We start from the raw sequence: 16,859 nt of genomic DNA on the forward strand, positions 1-16,859 counted from the left end.
TTTTACCGAGGAGATGAGAAAGAGAGAGAAAGAGAGACGGACAAATTGGACCCGACACAAATATTCTTAAATTCACTGATCTGAAATGCATACTGTATTACCACTTTATAGAACTTAGCATGACAAAATAACATCAAGATTTATTTTCTTAGAAGTTTCTTATTGAAAGGTAAGTGAAGGCAAGCACTTTTATAATCTCTCAACCTCTGTTGAAGAAAGAAATCTTTGATTCGGACCAATATTTTAAGCTTAGAGTCAATTATGTTTCATAATAACTGACTTTTAAGCATGTTCATGCATTTATAATGGGGTAACCAAACAAGCAAACAATATGAACACTAGTGTAACACTAAGCTCAAAAATATTTTTATGAAAGCACACATTGAAAAAGTATCATTACTTACCCCTACTCTTTGTACTTCCATAAAGATTGCTTTTTGAAAGGACTTCTCCCATACTGGTAAATCACTTCCCAACTCCGTGCTGAAGTAATGGCTCTTGCCATGTCCAACCAAAACATTAAAACAATATGGTCTCTGATCTTCAAAATCTTCACTTTGATTGGTATTTAAATATAGATTTTCTTGAATCCAGATTTCATCAGCAGGCCAAACCTAACAGTGACATTTTAGATACAGACCACATGAGAACGCATTAATGATAGCATTACAGTAGACAGTTAAAGTGCAAACTGTATATTTATTAAAGTATTAACTTTTTCTACAGGCTATTATGTATTATGTTCCACTATTTAACATTATAGGGCTTGGTAAAAGGTCATAAAGACCTAACCCCCCCCTTCCCAATAATCACATTAAAAGTGGAAAAACCTTCACTAAAAGGTCACCTTTTTACTGTAGATTTTGACTATAGTTTAAAAAAAATTATTGTAGAAAATAAATGTCAATGACAAAATTGATACAATTGACAGAGATACAATAATATAATAAAGTAGACGAGATCATCTCTCATCTCATCAGGTCATTGACGAAATCAAATACAGGTATTTGATATTGCATCCCCCATGAAAGATTAAGAAGATCTACTTTTGAGACATTGCTGGTTTTTCTCACTAATAACTTTTTGCAATTTTAACACTATTGAAAAGGAACCTCCCTACTTCCAGAACATAGACCAACCTACGTAAGAAAAGCTTTGGTCCTAAGTGAACCGGCACCGGAACAAGAATCCAGGTCAGAGTGCGGTGCTAGCTAAGCCTGAGAAAAAGAAGTAGCGAGGATGCCAAATTGTGAGTTAAACAAAGTGCACTTTAATATATCTCTCACGAATATATATCGTATACCAAATTACTAAGGTTAATTTCACACTAGCGTTCGGGGCTCCGCTTGTGAGTTCCGTTTGAAGGCTCTCACAAGCGGCCCCAAACGCATCCGTACTGCCCCAATGCATTCTGAGTGGATGCAGATCCGCTCAGAATGCATCAGTCTGGCACCATTTGGCCTCCGCTCCGCTCAGCAGGCGGACACCCGAATGCTGCTTGCAGCGTTCGGGTGTCCGTCTGGCCGTGCAGAGGCAAACGGATCCATCTAGACTTACAATGTAAGTCAATGGGGACGGATCCGTTTGAAGTTGACACAGTATGGCTCAATTTCAAATGGATCCGTCCCCCATTGACTTTCAATGTAAAGTCTGGACGGATCCTTCTCACTACTTTTCACACTTGAAATATATAGGAGCAGATCCGTCTGTGCAGACACCAGACGGATCCGCTCCGAAAGCAAGTATGAAAGTAGCCTTAAGAGTGTCTTCGATAATATATGAGAAGTTAGCCAGTGAAAGGAATATATTAATTAAGAAATTATTTGAAGACTAGGACACCATTTGTATTTTAAGAGTAGCGGGACGCCGCTAACTCGTGCAAACTTTTCTCAATTCTACAAAATAATTTATCCACAGAAATAGTCTTAAATGTTGTCGATAACTTTCGAAAGGATTCGAATACTTAGAATATTCGTATGTACCAAGATATAAGTTTCTGATGCAACTAACCTTTGGTCCCCAATGATCTTCTGTTAATTTACTTTGCCAAGGAGCAATCGATTTTACTCTATATCTATCTATTGATTTATTGACTTTATTGGTTTTATGGGAGTATCATATGCTGCTAATGATTTTTGCACTTTAGAGACCCTCCTCTGAGGTGTACAGGACTGCTGCTATCGATTGTACCTATTTTATTTGTATTTTATGTCATTTGTTCAGTATTAATAAATTTGCTCTTTTAACTTGTGTAGAAAGGGTGATTCTGTTTGACTGTGAGCACAACATCGTGACCCTTGACGTATTGGTCCAGCTTTATACTTTTTTAGGTTTTGATATCATTTTTTGCATTTTAACTGGTATGCTAATCATGTAAACAAAGAGCAAAATAGATGCCGAGTACATTTTTTAACAGTGTGAAGGAACATGATAAAATAAATAACTAAAAACAAGTAATAACTGGTGTTGAGACTGAGACATATACAGGGATACAGGCCAATTGTCGTATGTTGTTTCACCTTTGCTGGTTAATATAGGTTTCTATATTACTTCCATGCTCCCCAAGTTTACTCAAATGATGGAGAGTTATTCATCTCCCAGTGTGTAATTTGCTCCAAGCGATATACCTGGTTGCACTTATTTAACCAATTTGAAATTGATGGTGGATTGATTGACTTCCAGTTTGCTGCTATCATTTCTCTTGCCACTGCTAACAGATGTTGTTAAAGACGACAGACCGATCGTGTGCCAAGAGAGGGATCAAGTAATCCCAGCAAGCACAGTTTTGGCAATAATGGAAACTCCTTATTGTGGATTCTAGACAGTGTCACATACAGGTACCCAAAAAGGTTTAATAATTGGGCACTCCCACCAGACGTGCAAGAAGGTGCCCTTTTCTTTTAGGCATCTCCAGCACGTTGGGGAGCATGAGGAAAATATGTTGTGCAATCTCACAGGGGTGTAGTACCATCTAATTAACATTTAGTAGTAGTTTTCTTGAAGACATATACATCTAGAAACTTTAGATGTTTGTGAGAGCAATGTTTTAATTTCTTCACGTGTGAATGTGTGTTCTAGATCTTTTTCCCAACTTCTAATAAAGGCAGGTCTACCAAACCCACTTTCTACGAAAAGCGAGGAATATATTTTAGATATCTTTTTGCGTGGTTCTTTGTTTCCTTGAATCATCTGTTCAAAACAGGTGGGACCATCATCATTAGAGATGTGAGTATATTTGAGTAGTTGTACAAGGTGAGCCCTTTGGAAATGAAGTAAGATCTGTCATGTGGGAACATTCCATATTGATATCCGGACTGTTGTGTACCTCAAATATGATATCCCATATAGGGATTGAGTTAGCTTTAATAATTTCATTTAGTGCTGCTCTGAAATCTGGTCAAGAGTCTCACACAACATCTCTGACTTGTAACAAAGGTGAAACATGCTTTGACAGTGAAATATCTGCCATACAGTAGTACCACGTCTTGAGTGTATTTCTTGTCATGGGGTTGGTATCAGACCTGTGTTTCTTGATCAATGTCAGTGAGCGTAATGGTATATTCATCATAGATTGTTCTTTTGCTATATCTAGTCTCTAGAGTTGAGCGAACACCTGGATGTTCGGGTTCGAGAAGTTCGGCCGAACTTCCCGGAAATGTTCGGGTTCGGGATCCGAACCCGATCCGAACTTCGTCCCGAACCCGAACCCCATTGAAGTCAATGGGGACCCGAACTTTTCGGCACTAAAACGGCTGTAAAACAGCCCAGGAAAGGGCTAGAGGGCTGCAAAAGGCAGCAACATGTAGGTAAATCCCCTGCAAACAAATGCGGATAGGGAAATGAATTAAAATAAAAATTAAATAAATAAAAATTAACCAAAATCAATTGGAGAGAGGTTCCATAGCAGAGAATCTGGCTTCCCGTCACCCACCACTGGAACAGTCCATTCTCAGATATTTAGGCCCCGGCACCCAGGCAGAGGAGAGAGGTCCCGTAACAGAGAATCTGGCTTCATGTCAGCAGAGAATCAGTCTTCATATCATAACAGAGAATCAGGCTTCACGTCAGCCACCAGTGCAACAGTCCATTGGCATATATTTAGGCCCAGCACACAGGCAGAGGAGAGAGGTCCCGTAACAGAGGATCTGGCTTCATGTCAGCAGAGAATTAGTCTGCATGTCATAGCAGAGAATGTGGCTTCACGTCAGCCACCACTGCAACAGTCCATTGGCATATATTTAGGCCCAGCACCCAGGCAGAGGAGAGAGGTCCCGTAACAGACAATCTGGCTTCATGTCAGCAGAGAATCAGTCTTCATGTCATAGCAGAGAATCAGGCTTCACGTCACCCACCACTGTAAGAGTCCATTTTCATAAATTTAGGCCCAGCACCCAGGCAGAGGAGAGAGGTCCCGTAACAGAGGATCTGGCTTCATGTCAGCAGAGAATCAGTCTGCATGTCATAGCAGAGAATCAGGCTTCACGTCACCCACCACTGCAACAGTCCATTGTCATAAATTTAGGCCCAGCACCCAGGCAGAGGAGAGAGGTCCCGTAACAGACAATCTGGCTTCATGTCAGCAGAGAATTAGTCTGCATGTCATAGCAGAGAATGAGGCTTCACGTCAGCCACCACTGCAACAGTCCATTGGCATATATTGAGGCCCAGCACCCAGGCAGAGGAAAGAGGTCCCGTAACAGACAATCTGGCTTCATGTCAGCAGAGAATCAGTCTTCATGTCATAGCAGAGAATCAGGCTTCACGTCACCCACCACTGTAAGAGTCCATTTTCATAAATTTAGGCCCAGCACCCAGGCAGAGGAGAGAGGTCCCGTAACAGAGGATCTGGCTTCATGTCAGCAGAGAATCAGTCTGCATGTCATAGCAGAGAATCAGGCTTCACGTCAGCCACCACTGCAACAGTCCATTGTCATAAATTTAGGCCCAGCACCCAGGCAGAGGAGAGAAGGTCCCGTAACAGACAATCTGGCTTCATGTCAGCAGAGAATTAGTCTGCATGTCATAGCAGAGAATGAGGCTTCACGTCAGCCACCACTGCAACAGTCCATTGGCATATATTTAGGCCCAGCACCCAGGCAGAGGAGAGAGGTCCCGTAACAGACAATCTGGCTTCATGTCAGCAGAGAATCAGTCTTCATATCATAGCAGAGAATCAGGCTTCACGTCAGCCACCAGTGCAACAGTCCATTGGCATATATTTAGGCCCAGCACACAGGCAGAGGAGAGAGGTCCCGTAACAGAGGATCTGGCTTCATGTCAGCAGAGAATTAGTCTGCATGTCATAGCAGAGAATGAGGCTTCACGTCAGCCACCACTGCAACAGTCCATTGTCAGATATTTAGGCCCAGCACCCAGGCAGAGGAGAGAGGTCCCGTAACAGACAATCTGGCTTCATGTCAGCAGAGAATCAGTCTTCATGTCATAGCAGAGAATCAGGCTTCACGTCACCCACCACTGTAAGAGTCCATTTTCATAAATTTAGGCCCAGCACCCAGGCAGAGGAGAGAGGTCCCGTAACAGAGGATCTGGCTTCATGTCAGCAGAGAATCAGTCTGCATGTCATAGCAGAGAATCAGGCTTCACGTCACCCACCACTGCAACAGTCCATTGGCATATATTTAGGCCCAGCACCCAGGCAGAGGAGAGAGGTCCCGTAACAGACAATCTGGCTTCATGTCAGCAGAGAATCAGTCTTCATGTCATAGCAGAGAATCAGGCTTCACGTCACCCACCACTGTAAGAGTCCATTTTCATAAAATTAGGCCCAGCACCCAGGCAGAGGAGAGAGGTCCCGTAACAGAGGATCTGGCTTCATGTCAGCAGAGAATCAGTCTGCATGTCATAGCAGAGAATCAGGCTTCACGTCACCCACCACTGCAACAGTCCATTGTCATAAATTTAGGCCCAGCACCCAGGCAGAGGAGAGAGGTCCCGTAACAGACAATCTGGCTTCATGTCAGCAGAGAATTAGTCTGCATATCATAGCAGAGAATGAGGCTTCACGTCAGCCACCACTGCAACAGTCCATTGGCATATATTTAGGCCCAGCACCCAGGCAGAGGAAAGAGGTCCCGTAACAGACAATCTGGCTTCATGTCAGCAGAGAATCAGTCTTCATGTCATAGCAGAGAATCAGGCTTCACGTCACCCACCACTGTAAGAGTCCATTTTCATAAATTTAGGCCCAGCACCCAGGCAGAGGAGAGAGGTCCCGTAACAGAGGATCTGGCTTCATGACAGCAGAGAATCAGTCTGCATGTCATAGCAGAAAATCAGGCTTCACGTCAGCCACCACTGCAACAGTCCATTTTCATAAATTTAGGCCCAGCACCCAGGCAGAGGAGAGAGTTCCCGTAACAGACAATCTGGCTTCATGTCAGCAGAGAATTAGTCTGCATGTCATAGCAGAGAATGAGGCTTCACGTCAGCCACCACTGCAACAGTCCATTGGCATATATTTAGGCCCAGCACACAGGCAGAGGAGAGAGGTCCCGTAACAGAGGATCTGGCTTCATGTCAGCAGAGAATCAGTCTTCATGTCATAGCAGAGAATCAGGCTTCACGTCACCCACCACTGCAACAGTCCATTTTCATAAATTTAGGCCCAGCACCCAGGCAGAGGAGAGAGGTCCCGTAACAGACAATCTGGCTTCACGTCAGCAGAGAATTAGTCTGCATGTCATAGCAGAGAATGAGGCTTCACGTCAGCCACCACTGCAACAGTCCATTGGCATATATTTAGGCCCAGCACACAGGCAGAGGAGAGAGGTCCCGTAACAGAGGATCTGGCTTCATGTCAGCAGAGAATTAGTCTGCATGTCATAGCAGAAAATCAGGCTTCACGTCAGCCACCACTGCAACAGTCCATTGTCAGATATTTAGGCCCAGCACCCAGGCAGAGGAGAGAGGTCCCGTAACAGAGAATCTGTCTTCATGTCAGCAGAGAATTAGTCTGCATGTCATAGCAGAGAATCAGGCTTCCCGTCACCCAACATTGGAACAGTCCATTGGCAAAAATTTAGGCCCCAGCACCCAGACAGAGGAGAGGTTCATTCAACTTTGGGTAGCCTCGCAATATAATGGTAAAATGAAAATAAAAATAGGATTGAATGAGGAAGTGCCATGAAGTCCAATAATATATGGTTAAGGGGAGGTAGTTAATGTTTAATCTGGACAAGGGACGGACAGGTCCTGTGGGATCCATGCCTGGTTCATTTTTATGAACGTCAGCTTGTCCACATTGGCTGTAGACAGGCGGCTGCGTTTGTCTGTAATGACGCCCCCTGCCGTGCTGAATACACGTTCAGACAAAACGCTGGCCGCCGGGCAGGCCAGCACCTCCAAGGCATAAAAGGCTAGCTCTGGCCACGTGGACAATTTAGAGACCCAGAAGTTGAATGGGGCCGAACCATCAGTCAGTACGTGGAGGGGTGTGCACACGTACTGTTCCACCATGTTAGTGAAATGTTGCCTCCTGCTAACACGTTGCGTATCAGGTGGTGGTGCAGTTAGCTGTGGCGTGTTGACAAAAGTTTTCCACATCTCTGCCATGCTAACCCTGCCCTCAGAGGAGCTGGCCGTGACACAGCTGCCTTGGCGACCTCTTGCTCCTCCTCTGCCTTGGCCTTGGGCTTCCACTTGTTCCCCTGTGACATTTGGGAATGCTCTCAGTAGCGCGTCTACCAACGTGCGCTTGTACTCGCGCATCTTCCTATCACGCTCCAGTGCAGGAAGTAAGGTGGGCACATTGTCTTTGTAGCGTGGATCCAGCAGGGTGGCAACCCAGTAGTCCGCACAGGTTAAAATGTGGGCAACTCTGCTGTCGTTGCGCAGGCACTGCAGCATGTAGTCGCTCATGTGTGCCAGGCTGCCCAGGGGTAAGGACAAGCTGTCCTCTGTGGGAGGCGTATCGTCATTGTCCTGCCTTTCCCCCCAGCCACGCACCAGTGATGGACCCGAGCTGCGTTGGGTGCCACCCCGCTGTGACCATGCTTCATCCTCATCCTCCTCCACCTCCTCCTCATCCTCGTCCTCCTCGTCCTCCAGTAGTGGGCCCTGGCTGGCCACATTTGTACCTGGCCTCTGCTGTTGCCAAAAACCTCCCTCTGAGTCACTTCGAAGAGACTGGCCTGAAAGTGCTAAAAATGACCCCTCTTCCTCCTCCTCCTCCTCCTGGGCCACCTCCTCTTCCATCATCGCCCTAAGTGTTTTCTCAAGGAGACATAGAAGTGGTATTGTAACGCTGATAACGGTGTCATCGCCACTGGCCATGTTGGTGGAGTACTCGAAACAGCGCAACAGGGCACACAGGTCTCGCATGGAGGCCCAGTCATTGGTGGTGAAGTGGTGCTGTTCTGTAGTGCGACTGACCCGTGCATGCTGCAGCTGAAACTCCACTATGGCCTGCTGCTGCTCGCACAGTCTGTCCAGCATGTGCAAGGTGGAGTTCCACCTGGTGGGCACGTCGCATATGAGGCGGTGAGCGGGAAGGCCGAAGTTACGCTGTAGCGCAGACAGGCGAGCAGCAGCAGGATGTGAACGCCGGAAGCGCGAACAGACGGCCCGCACTTTATGCAGCAGCTCTGACATGTCGGGGTAGTTGTGAATGAACTTCTGCACCACCAAATTCAGCACATGCGCCAAGCAAGGGATGTGCGTCAAATTGGCTAGTCCCAGAGCTGCAACGAGATTTCGCCCATTATCACACACCACCAGGCCGGGCTTGAGGCTCACCGGCAGCAACCACTCGTCGGTCTGTTGTTCTATACCCCGCCACAACTCCTGTGCGGTGTGGGGCCTGTCCCCCAAACATATGAGTTTCAGAATGGCCTGCTGACGTTTACCCCGGGCTGTGCTGAAGTTGGTGGTGAAGGTGTGTGGCTGACTGGATGAGCAGGTGGAAGAAGAGGAGGAGGAAGCCGAGAAGGAGGAGGTGGCAACAGGAGACAAAGAATGTTGCCCTGCGATCCTTGGCGGTGGAAGGACGTGCGCTAAACAGCTCTCCGCCTGGGGCCCAGCTGCCACTACATTTACCCAGTGTGCAGTTAGGGAGATATAGCGTCCCTGGCCGTGCTTACTGGTCCACGTATCTGTGGTTAGGTGGACCTTGCTACAGATGGCGTTGCGCAGTGCACACTTGATTTTATCGGATACTTGGTTGTGCAGGGAAGGCACGGCTCTCTTGGAGAAGTAGTGGCGGCTGGGAACAACATACTGTGGGACAGCAAGCGACATGAGCTGTTTGAAGCTGTCTGTGTCCACCAGCCTAAATGACAGCATTTCATAGGCCAGTAGTTTAGAAATGCTGGCATTCAGGGCCAGGGATCGAGGGTGGCTAGGTGGGAATTTACGCTTTCTCTCAAATGTTTGTGAGATGGAGAGCTGAACGCTGCCGTGTGACATGGTTGAGACTCTTGGTGACGGAGGTGGTGGTGGTGTTGGTGGTACATCCCCTGTTTGCATGGCGGCAGGTGCCAACGTTCCTTTAGAGGCAGAGGAAGAGGCCGAGGCGGCAGCAGCAGAATAGGCCGAGGCGGCAGCAGCAGAAGAGGTAGCAGGGGGAGCCTGAGTGACTTCCTTGGTTTTAAGGTGTTTACTCCACTGCAGTTCATGCTTTGCATGCAGGTGCCTGGTCATGCAGGTTGTGCTCAGGTTCAGAACGTTAATGCCTCGCTTCAGGCTCTGATGGCACAGCGTGCAAACCACTCGGGTCTTGTCGTCAGCACATTGTTTGAAGAAGTGCCATGCCAGGGAACTCCTTGAAGCTGCCTTTGGGGTGCTCGGTCCCAGATGGCGGCGGTCAGTAGCAGGCGGAGTCTCTTGGCGGCGGGTTATCTGCTTTTGCCCACTGCTCCCTCTTTTGCTACGCTGTTGGCTCGGTCTCACCACTGCCTCTTCCTCCGAACTGTGAAAGTCAGTGGCACGACCTTCATTCATGTGGGGTTTAGGACCTCATCGTCCCCTGCATCGTCTTCCACCCAGTCTTGATCCCTGACCTCCTGTTCAGTCTTCACACTGCAGAAAGACGCAGCAGTTGGCACCTGTGTTTCGTCATCATCAGAGACATGCTGAGGTGGTATTCCCATGTCCTCATCATCAGGAAACATAAGTGGTTGTGCGTCAGTGCATTCTATGTCTTTCACCGGTGGGGAAGGGCTAGGTGGATGCCCTTGGGAAACCCTGCCAGCGGAGTCTTCAAACAGCATAAGAGACTGCTGCATAACTTGAGGCTGAGACATTTTCCCTGGTATGCATGGGGGTAATGTGACAGACTGATGGGGTTGGTTTTCAGGCGCCATCTGTGCGCTTTCTGCAGAAGACTGGGTGGGAGATAATGTGAACGTGCTGGATCCACTGTCGGCCACCCAATTGACTAATGCCTGTACCTGCTCAGGCCTTACCATCCTTAGAACGGCATTGGGCCCCACCATATATCGCTGTAAATTCTGGCGGCTACTGGGACCTGAGGTAGTTGGTACACTAGGACGTGTGGATGTGGCAGAACGGCCACGTCCTCTCCCAGCACCAGAGGGTCCACTAACACCACCACGACCATGTCCACGTCCGCGTCCCTTACTAGATGTTTTCCTCATTGTTATGGTTCACCACAACAACAAAAATATTATTTGGCCCAATGTATTGTATTCAAATTCAGCGGGATATAAATTTGAGGCCTAGTATTTAGGCGCTGGGTGACCGGTATGGATTTAGTGACAGAATTAGACTTGGAAATGCACAGTAGCGTGTGTGTGAAGTTATTCTGAATGACCCTATGTGCACCTTGAATATTATATACCCTTTTAGGGATAGATTTCAAATAGTTCTGATATAGCAGAAACCACTAAATTATGAAATTGCTAAATTGGGAATTGTATTTCAACCCTGAAAAAAAAATGTGCTTTGACAGACACTAAATAACTTTCCCAGCCACAACAGTACAGCGGTAACGAGAGATTTAGCGGGATATAAATTTGAGGCCTAGTATTTAGGCGCTGGGTGACCGGTATTGATTTAGTGACAGAATTAGACTGGGATATGGCCAAAAAATAACCACACTATTGCTGGTTAAATGCACTTGGTGTGACAACTTGACCAACCACACTACTGAGGGTTAAATGCACTTGGTGACGGGCGCAGCTTGCCCCTGATGTAGTATATATATGGCCAAAAAATGAACAGACAATTGCTGGTTAAGTGCACTTGGTGTGACAGCTTCACCCCGATGTAGGCTTTAGCCAAAAAACAACCACACCATTGAGGGTTAAATGCACTTGGTGACAGGCGCAGCTTGCCCCTGATGTAGTATATGGCCAAAAAATGAACAGACTATTGCTGGTTAAATGCACTTGGTGTGACAGCTTGACCAACCACACTACTGAGGGTTAAATGCACTTGGTGACGGGCGCAGCTTGCCCCTGATGTAGTATATGGCCAAAAAATGAACAGACTATTGCTGGTTAAATGCACTTGGTGTCACAGCTTGACCAACCACACTACTGAGGGTTAAATGCACTTGGTGACGGGCGCAGCTTGCCCCTGATGTAGTATATGGCCAAAAAATGAACAGACTATTGCTGGTTAAATGCACTTGGTGACGGGCGCAGCTTGCCCCTGATTTAGTATATGGCCAAAAAATGAACAGACTATTGCTGGTTAAATGCACTTGGTGTGATAGCTTGACCAACCACACTACTGAGGGTTAAATGCACTTGGTGACGGACGCAGCTTGCCCCTGATGTAGAATAAAAATAAACAGACTATTGCTGGTTAAATGCACTTGGTGTGGTGTGACAGCTTCACCCTGATGTAGGCTTTAGCCAAAAAACAACCACTCCATTGAGGGTTAAATGCACTTGGTGACAGGCGCAGCTTGCCCCTGATGTAGTATATGGCCAAAAAATAAACAGACTATTGCTGGTTAAATGCACTTGGTGTGACAGCTTCACCCTGATGTAGGCTTTAGCCAAAAAACAACCACACCATTGAGGGTTAAATGCACTTGGTCGCAGCTTGTGCTGGCGCACCACAAGACACAAAATGGCCGCCGATCACCCCAGAAAAAAGTGACTGACAAACGGTCTGGGCAGCCTAAAAACAGTGAGCAATTGAGTATCAGCAGCTCAATGACCCACAGCTGCAGATCGATCAATAATCAAGTCCTTTGGAGGAGTTAATCTGCCTAATCTCGCCCTACTGTCGCAGCCGCAACCTCTCCCTACGCTAATCAGAGCAGAGTGACGGGCGGCGCTATGTGACTCCAGCTTAAATAGAGGCTGGGTCACATGGTGCTCTGGCCAATCACAGCCATGCCAATAGTAGGCATGGCTGTGACGGCCTCTTGGGGCAAGTAGTATGACGCTTGTTGATTGGCTGCTTTGCAGCCTTTCAAAAAGCGCCAAGAAAGCGTCACAAAAGCGCCAAGAAAGCGACGAACACCGAACCCGAACCCGGACTTTTACGAAAAATGTCCGGGTTCGGGTCCGTGTCACGGACACCCCAAAATTCGGTACGAACCCGAACTATACAGTTCGAGTTCGCTCATCCCTACTAGTCTCCCCTTAGGGTTACAAAGCCACTCTAATACTTTCAGGCCTTGAATAGATCTATAATAAAGGATAAAGTCTGGGACACCCATGTCCCCTTCACTGGGAGGTTAAATTAGTTGTCCATGTGATATTATAGGTCTGGCACCACTCCACAAAAAACGAGCAAGCGTCTTTTTCAATTGTGTGAAAAAGGATCTAGGCAAGGGAATTGGGAGAACTTGTAAGTAGTATAGTATTTTCGGGAGGAATATTGTTTTGATCAATGATCTACGGCCAAACCATGAGTTAAATGGTATATCCCACGTTCTGATAAGATTATTTATGGTTAGTGGTAGGTTTTTATAATTTTCTGAGTATAGTAATGATGGGTGGGGCGTAATTTTATTAGCTAAGAATGTTATGCTGCGTGTTGACCATGTGAAAGGTGAGCAGCTTTCTAGTAATTTCTGTATGTGAGGGTCCAGGGTGACATTTAGTGCTTGAGACTTAAGATTTACCTTAAAATTGGAAAATGTGCCAAAACGGTCTAGAATAGCATGTATTGCAGGGAATGCCTCCATTGGGTTAGTAACTATAAGGAGAAGGTCATCTGTGAAGGAAGGCTGGGTGTGGGTATCATTCTTAATTTTTATTCCCTATGTCCTGTCTGACATCTTGAAGAAGCGATTCTATTGAAAGAACAAATAGGAGCGGAGACAACGGGCATCCTTGTCTAGTGCCGTTGCTAATTTTAAAAGTTGGTGATACTGTGTTTTTAACTAATACTCTGGCACTGGGATTGCTATACATAGACATAACAGCATTAATAAAGCTGTCCGGTATACAAAAATTTTTCAGGGCTTCTGTCATGTATACCCAGTCCACTCTATCAAAAGCCTTCTCAGCATCTGTGCTGAGAAGGACTAATGGTGTGGAGGTGGAGTGTGCATAGTGGATAATGTTAATCAATCTACTTGTGTTCATTCTTCCATCTCTTCCCCCCACAAATCCCACCTGTTCAATATGAATCAGGTTGGGCAGGTCATCTTACCCTGCTCCTAGTCCAGGGCCACCCTGAGGGCTAGCAGGAATATCAGGTTCCGGAGTATGAGCCCTCCTACCTTCAGGGTCGGCTCATATGGATAGGAGACAGGGTCAGAATTAGGGATGTGTAGGAGGTGACCTGCTCCCTGATTCCTGTCCTGGCCTGGCATTGACCATCCGCCTTCTAATACCGCACGGCTGAGGGTTTTCCCTATCCTCAGCCGTGACAGCTTCTGAGAGCATTCCCAACTGACGCCGGGGAACAAGTGGAAGCACAAGGCGAAGGCAGGGGAAGAGGAAGAGGTCGCCAACGCAGCTGTGTCAGCCCCAGCACCTCAGAAGGCAGGGTCACCATGGCCGACATATGGAAAAGCTTTGTCACCTCGCCGCAACAACCGTCCCCAACTGCTGATATGGAGCGTGTTAGCAGGGGGCAGCATTTGAACAACATGGAGGAACAGTACCTGTGCACATGCCTACACGTACTGACTGATGGTTCTGCCCCATTCAACTTCTGGGTCTCCAAATTGTCCACATGGCCAGAGCTTTCCCTGTATGCCTTGGAGGTGCTGGCCTGCCCTGCAGCCAGTGTACTCTCTGAACATTTTTTTGGACAAGCTCATGTTCATTAAAATGAACCAGACTTGGACCCCTCAGGACTTGTCTGTACCTTGTGCAGAATAGACAGTTCTAACAGCCTCAACCATCCATCCGTGCACTCAAGTGCACTTATTCCTTTTTTTTTTTTATATGTCCCAATATTTTGGGGGATACCCCTATGTAAAAATGCAAAATAACACACATCTGTGTTGGCTACCTATTCCACTTTCGCCGCTGCTTTCACCTAGACTGCCACGTGAGCCTTAAACGGTCACATCCACCCATTCACCGCCTCCCCAACTTCTTCCTCCTACATCATTCCTAATTTTTATTTTTTTAAGGTCTTATATTTTTTTAATTAATTTCCCTATCCTCATTTGTTTGCAGAGCATTTGCCACACTCTTAAGCACATTTTGCTGCCTTTTGCAGCCCTCTAGCTCTTTCTATGAAATTTTTACAGCCATTTTAGTGCTCAAAAGTTCGGGTCCCCATTGACTTCAATGGGGTTCGGGTTCGGGATCTGGGCCGAATTTTTTTTTTCAAGTTCGGCCGAACCTCTTGAACCCAAACATCCAGGTGTCCGCTCAACTCTATCTACTAGCTATCAGTTCTGTGTGACGGGCAGTGGAGGACTGTATTTTGTGTATGTATGTGTGGACCTTCCTTTTTTTTAGTTGAGAAAGCATAAATTTAGAAGGTTTATTTGCATGTGCATAATACCGGAATTTAGCTGACAAATATAGTTTAGCTGATTTTGTGTTGAGTATATTTTTCAGTTGGGATCTGTAGATGTCTAAATCATATAACAGTGGCGGAGTAAGCAGTTTTTTATGTATAGATTCCAATGTATAGATTTGAGCAAGTAGTTTGAGAATTTCTGCTTCTCTACATTTTTTCAAGTGTGAGTTTAAGGAGATAAAATGGCCCCTCACTACTGCCTTATGTGCTTCCCATATTACACTTGGAGAGCTCTCCTCAGTGTCATTAAGAGTAAAGTACTCCTCTAAAAATCCCGCAATCCATTTAACTTTTTCCGGGTTATGCAAAAGTGTTTCATTAGGCCTCCAGATCATCTCTTTCTTGGGGATACCTTTTAGATTAAATTGTATATAGACTGGTGCATGAGCTGAAAGAATAATCGATCCAATGGACACGTCTGTACAATAAGGCAGTAGCGAGGAAGACACCATTATATAATCTAACCTTTGATATGAAGCGCTTGCCAGGGAATAATATGAAAAATCTTTCTCACTAGGATGAAGAGTGCGCCAACTGTCCACCAAACCTGTTTTAGCAATATTGTTTTGAATATCTCTTAGAGCAGATTTGGACAGTGATTATTGTTCAGCTCACAGCCCCAATAAGACCCCCATTGTTAATCAGACCTCAGATCAGCCCCCCAATGCCTCAGATCAGCCCCCCATGTCAGCCATCATGCCCCCCATTGTCAGCCATCATGTCCCCTATTGTCAGCCATCATGTCACCATTGTCAGCCCTCATGCCCCCATTGTCAGCCCTCATGCCCACATTGTCAGCCCTCATGCCCCCATTGTCAGCCCTCATGCCCCCATTGTCAGCCCTCATGCCCCATTGTCAGCCCTCATGCCACCATTGTCAGTCATCCTGCCCCCCCCATGTCAGCCATCAGCGCAAATAAAAAAAATAAAAAAACTTACCTCTCCTGCTTCTGGACGCCGCCACTCCTCACCACCAGCACTCTCGCTTCTTCCTTTGTTCTCGGCTGACAGCTGTGAAGGCTTCGCACAGTGAGGTCACATGGTGCGCACCCCTGCATCTCCGGTACCAAGGAAGCGCTTCCAAAATCGAAGCGCTTCATTAGTATTTGCCCCATAAGACTTTTGGGGGGAAAACTGTCTTATGGGGCGAAAAATACGGTATGTTGGCGTAGGATGCCATCTAGAGGATCATGTAGGGGGGAGCAGGCAGCTAGTGTTACATAGGCCATATATGAACAGTAAAAAGGGGAAGGGACCCCGAAAAGTGAGAGGATAGAGATCTTTCCAAGAGAGGGAAAGAAAGATAGAGTGAGAGGAAGATACTAGGAGCTGTTAAGAGATGTATTTAAACAGTTAAGACGCTAGTAGGTCAAAAGGAACCTATTTGTCTCACTGTGAGTGTAAACCTCAGGACTGTGTAGAGAAGTGAAATAAAAGTTTAGAGATTATCTCAATCATTATCTAATGTGATTCTGCATGGGGTGAGCTTTCCCGATTTCCTGTTCTATCTTTGTGGTCGACCCATTCCCGCTGGGGTCCAGGAGGTGATCCGCGGTAGGTGTTAGAAGCAGCGTTAACTCTTGAACTGGTTGTCCAATCGGCTATCTGGAGGTCCGCAATATCCAACTGTTCATATATTCTTTTAAGATCTGCGTGCACACGAATCACCATTTTCTTTTCAGAAGAGTTAACAAGCAGTCCAAAAGGATATAACCATCTGTATGCTATCTTACGCTCCCACAGGACATCCAGAAGCGGCTTCAATGCTTGTCTTTTCTTTAAGGTCAGCGGGGAGAGATCTTGATAAATTAAAATGGTGGTGCCTGCATAAGCAATATGTGGACCAGATCTTGCAGCTTTTAGGATTTCTTCCTTGGTTTGAAAGTTGGTCAACTTACATATAATGTCTCTCTGGGGCTCCAAGGGTCCCG

The 16,859-nt window shown here is 46.4% G+C and overlaps 1 protein-coding gene across 1 annotated transcript in view; it reads right to left on the reverse strand.

Annotated features, from left to right (window-relative positions):
- Positions 1 to 16,859, reverse strand: part of SNTG2 (syntrophin gamma 2) — a 450,805-nt gene that overhangs the window by 65,939 nt on the left and 368,007 nt on the right. The window contains exon 14 of the mRNA XM_044290991.1: positions 405 to 614. Within this exon, the coding sequence (XP_044146926.1) occupies positions 405 to 614 (210 nt within the window). The remainder of the gene's footprint in view (positions 1 to 404; positions 615 to 16,859) is intronic.

Source organism: Bufo gargarizans, chromosome 4, assembly GCF_014858855.1.
Source record: "Bufo gargarizans isolate SCDJY-AF-19 chromosome 4, ASM1485885v1, whole genome shotgun sequence".
Lineage (NCBI taxonomy): Eukaryota > Metazoa > Chordata > Amphibia > Anura > Bufonidae > Bufo > Bufo gargarizans.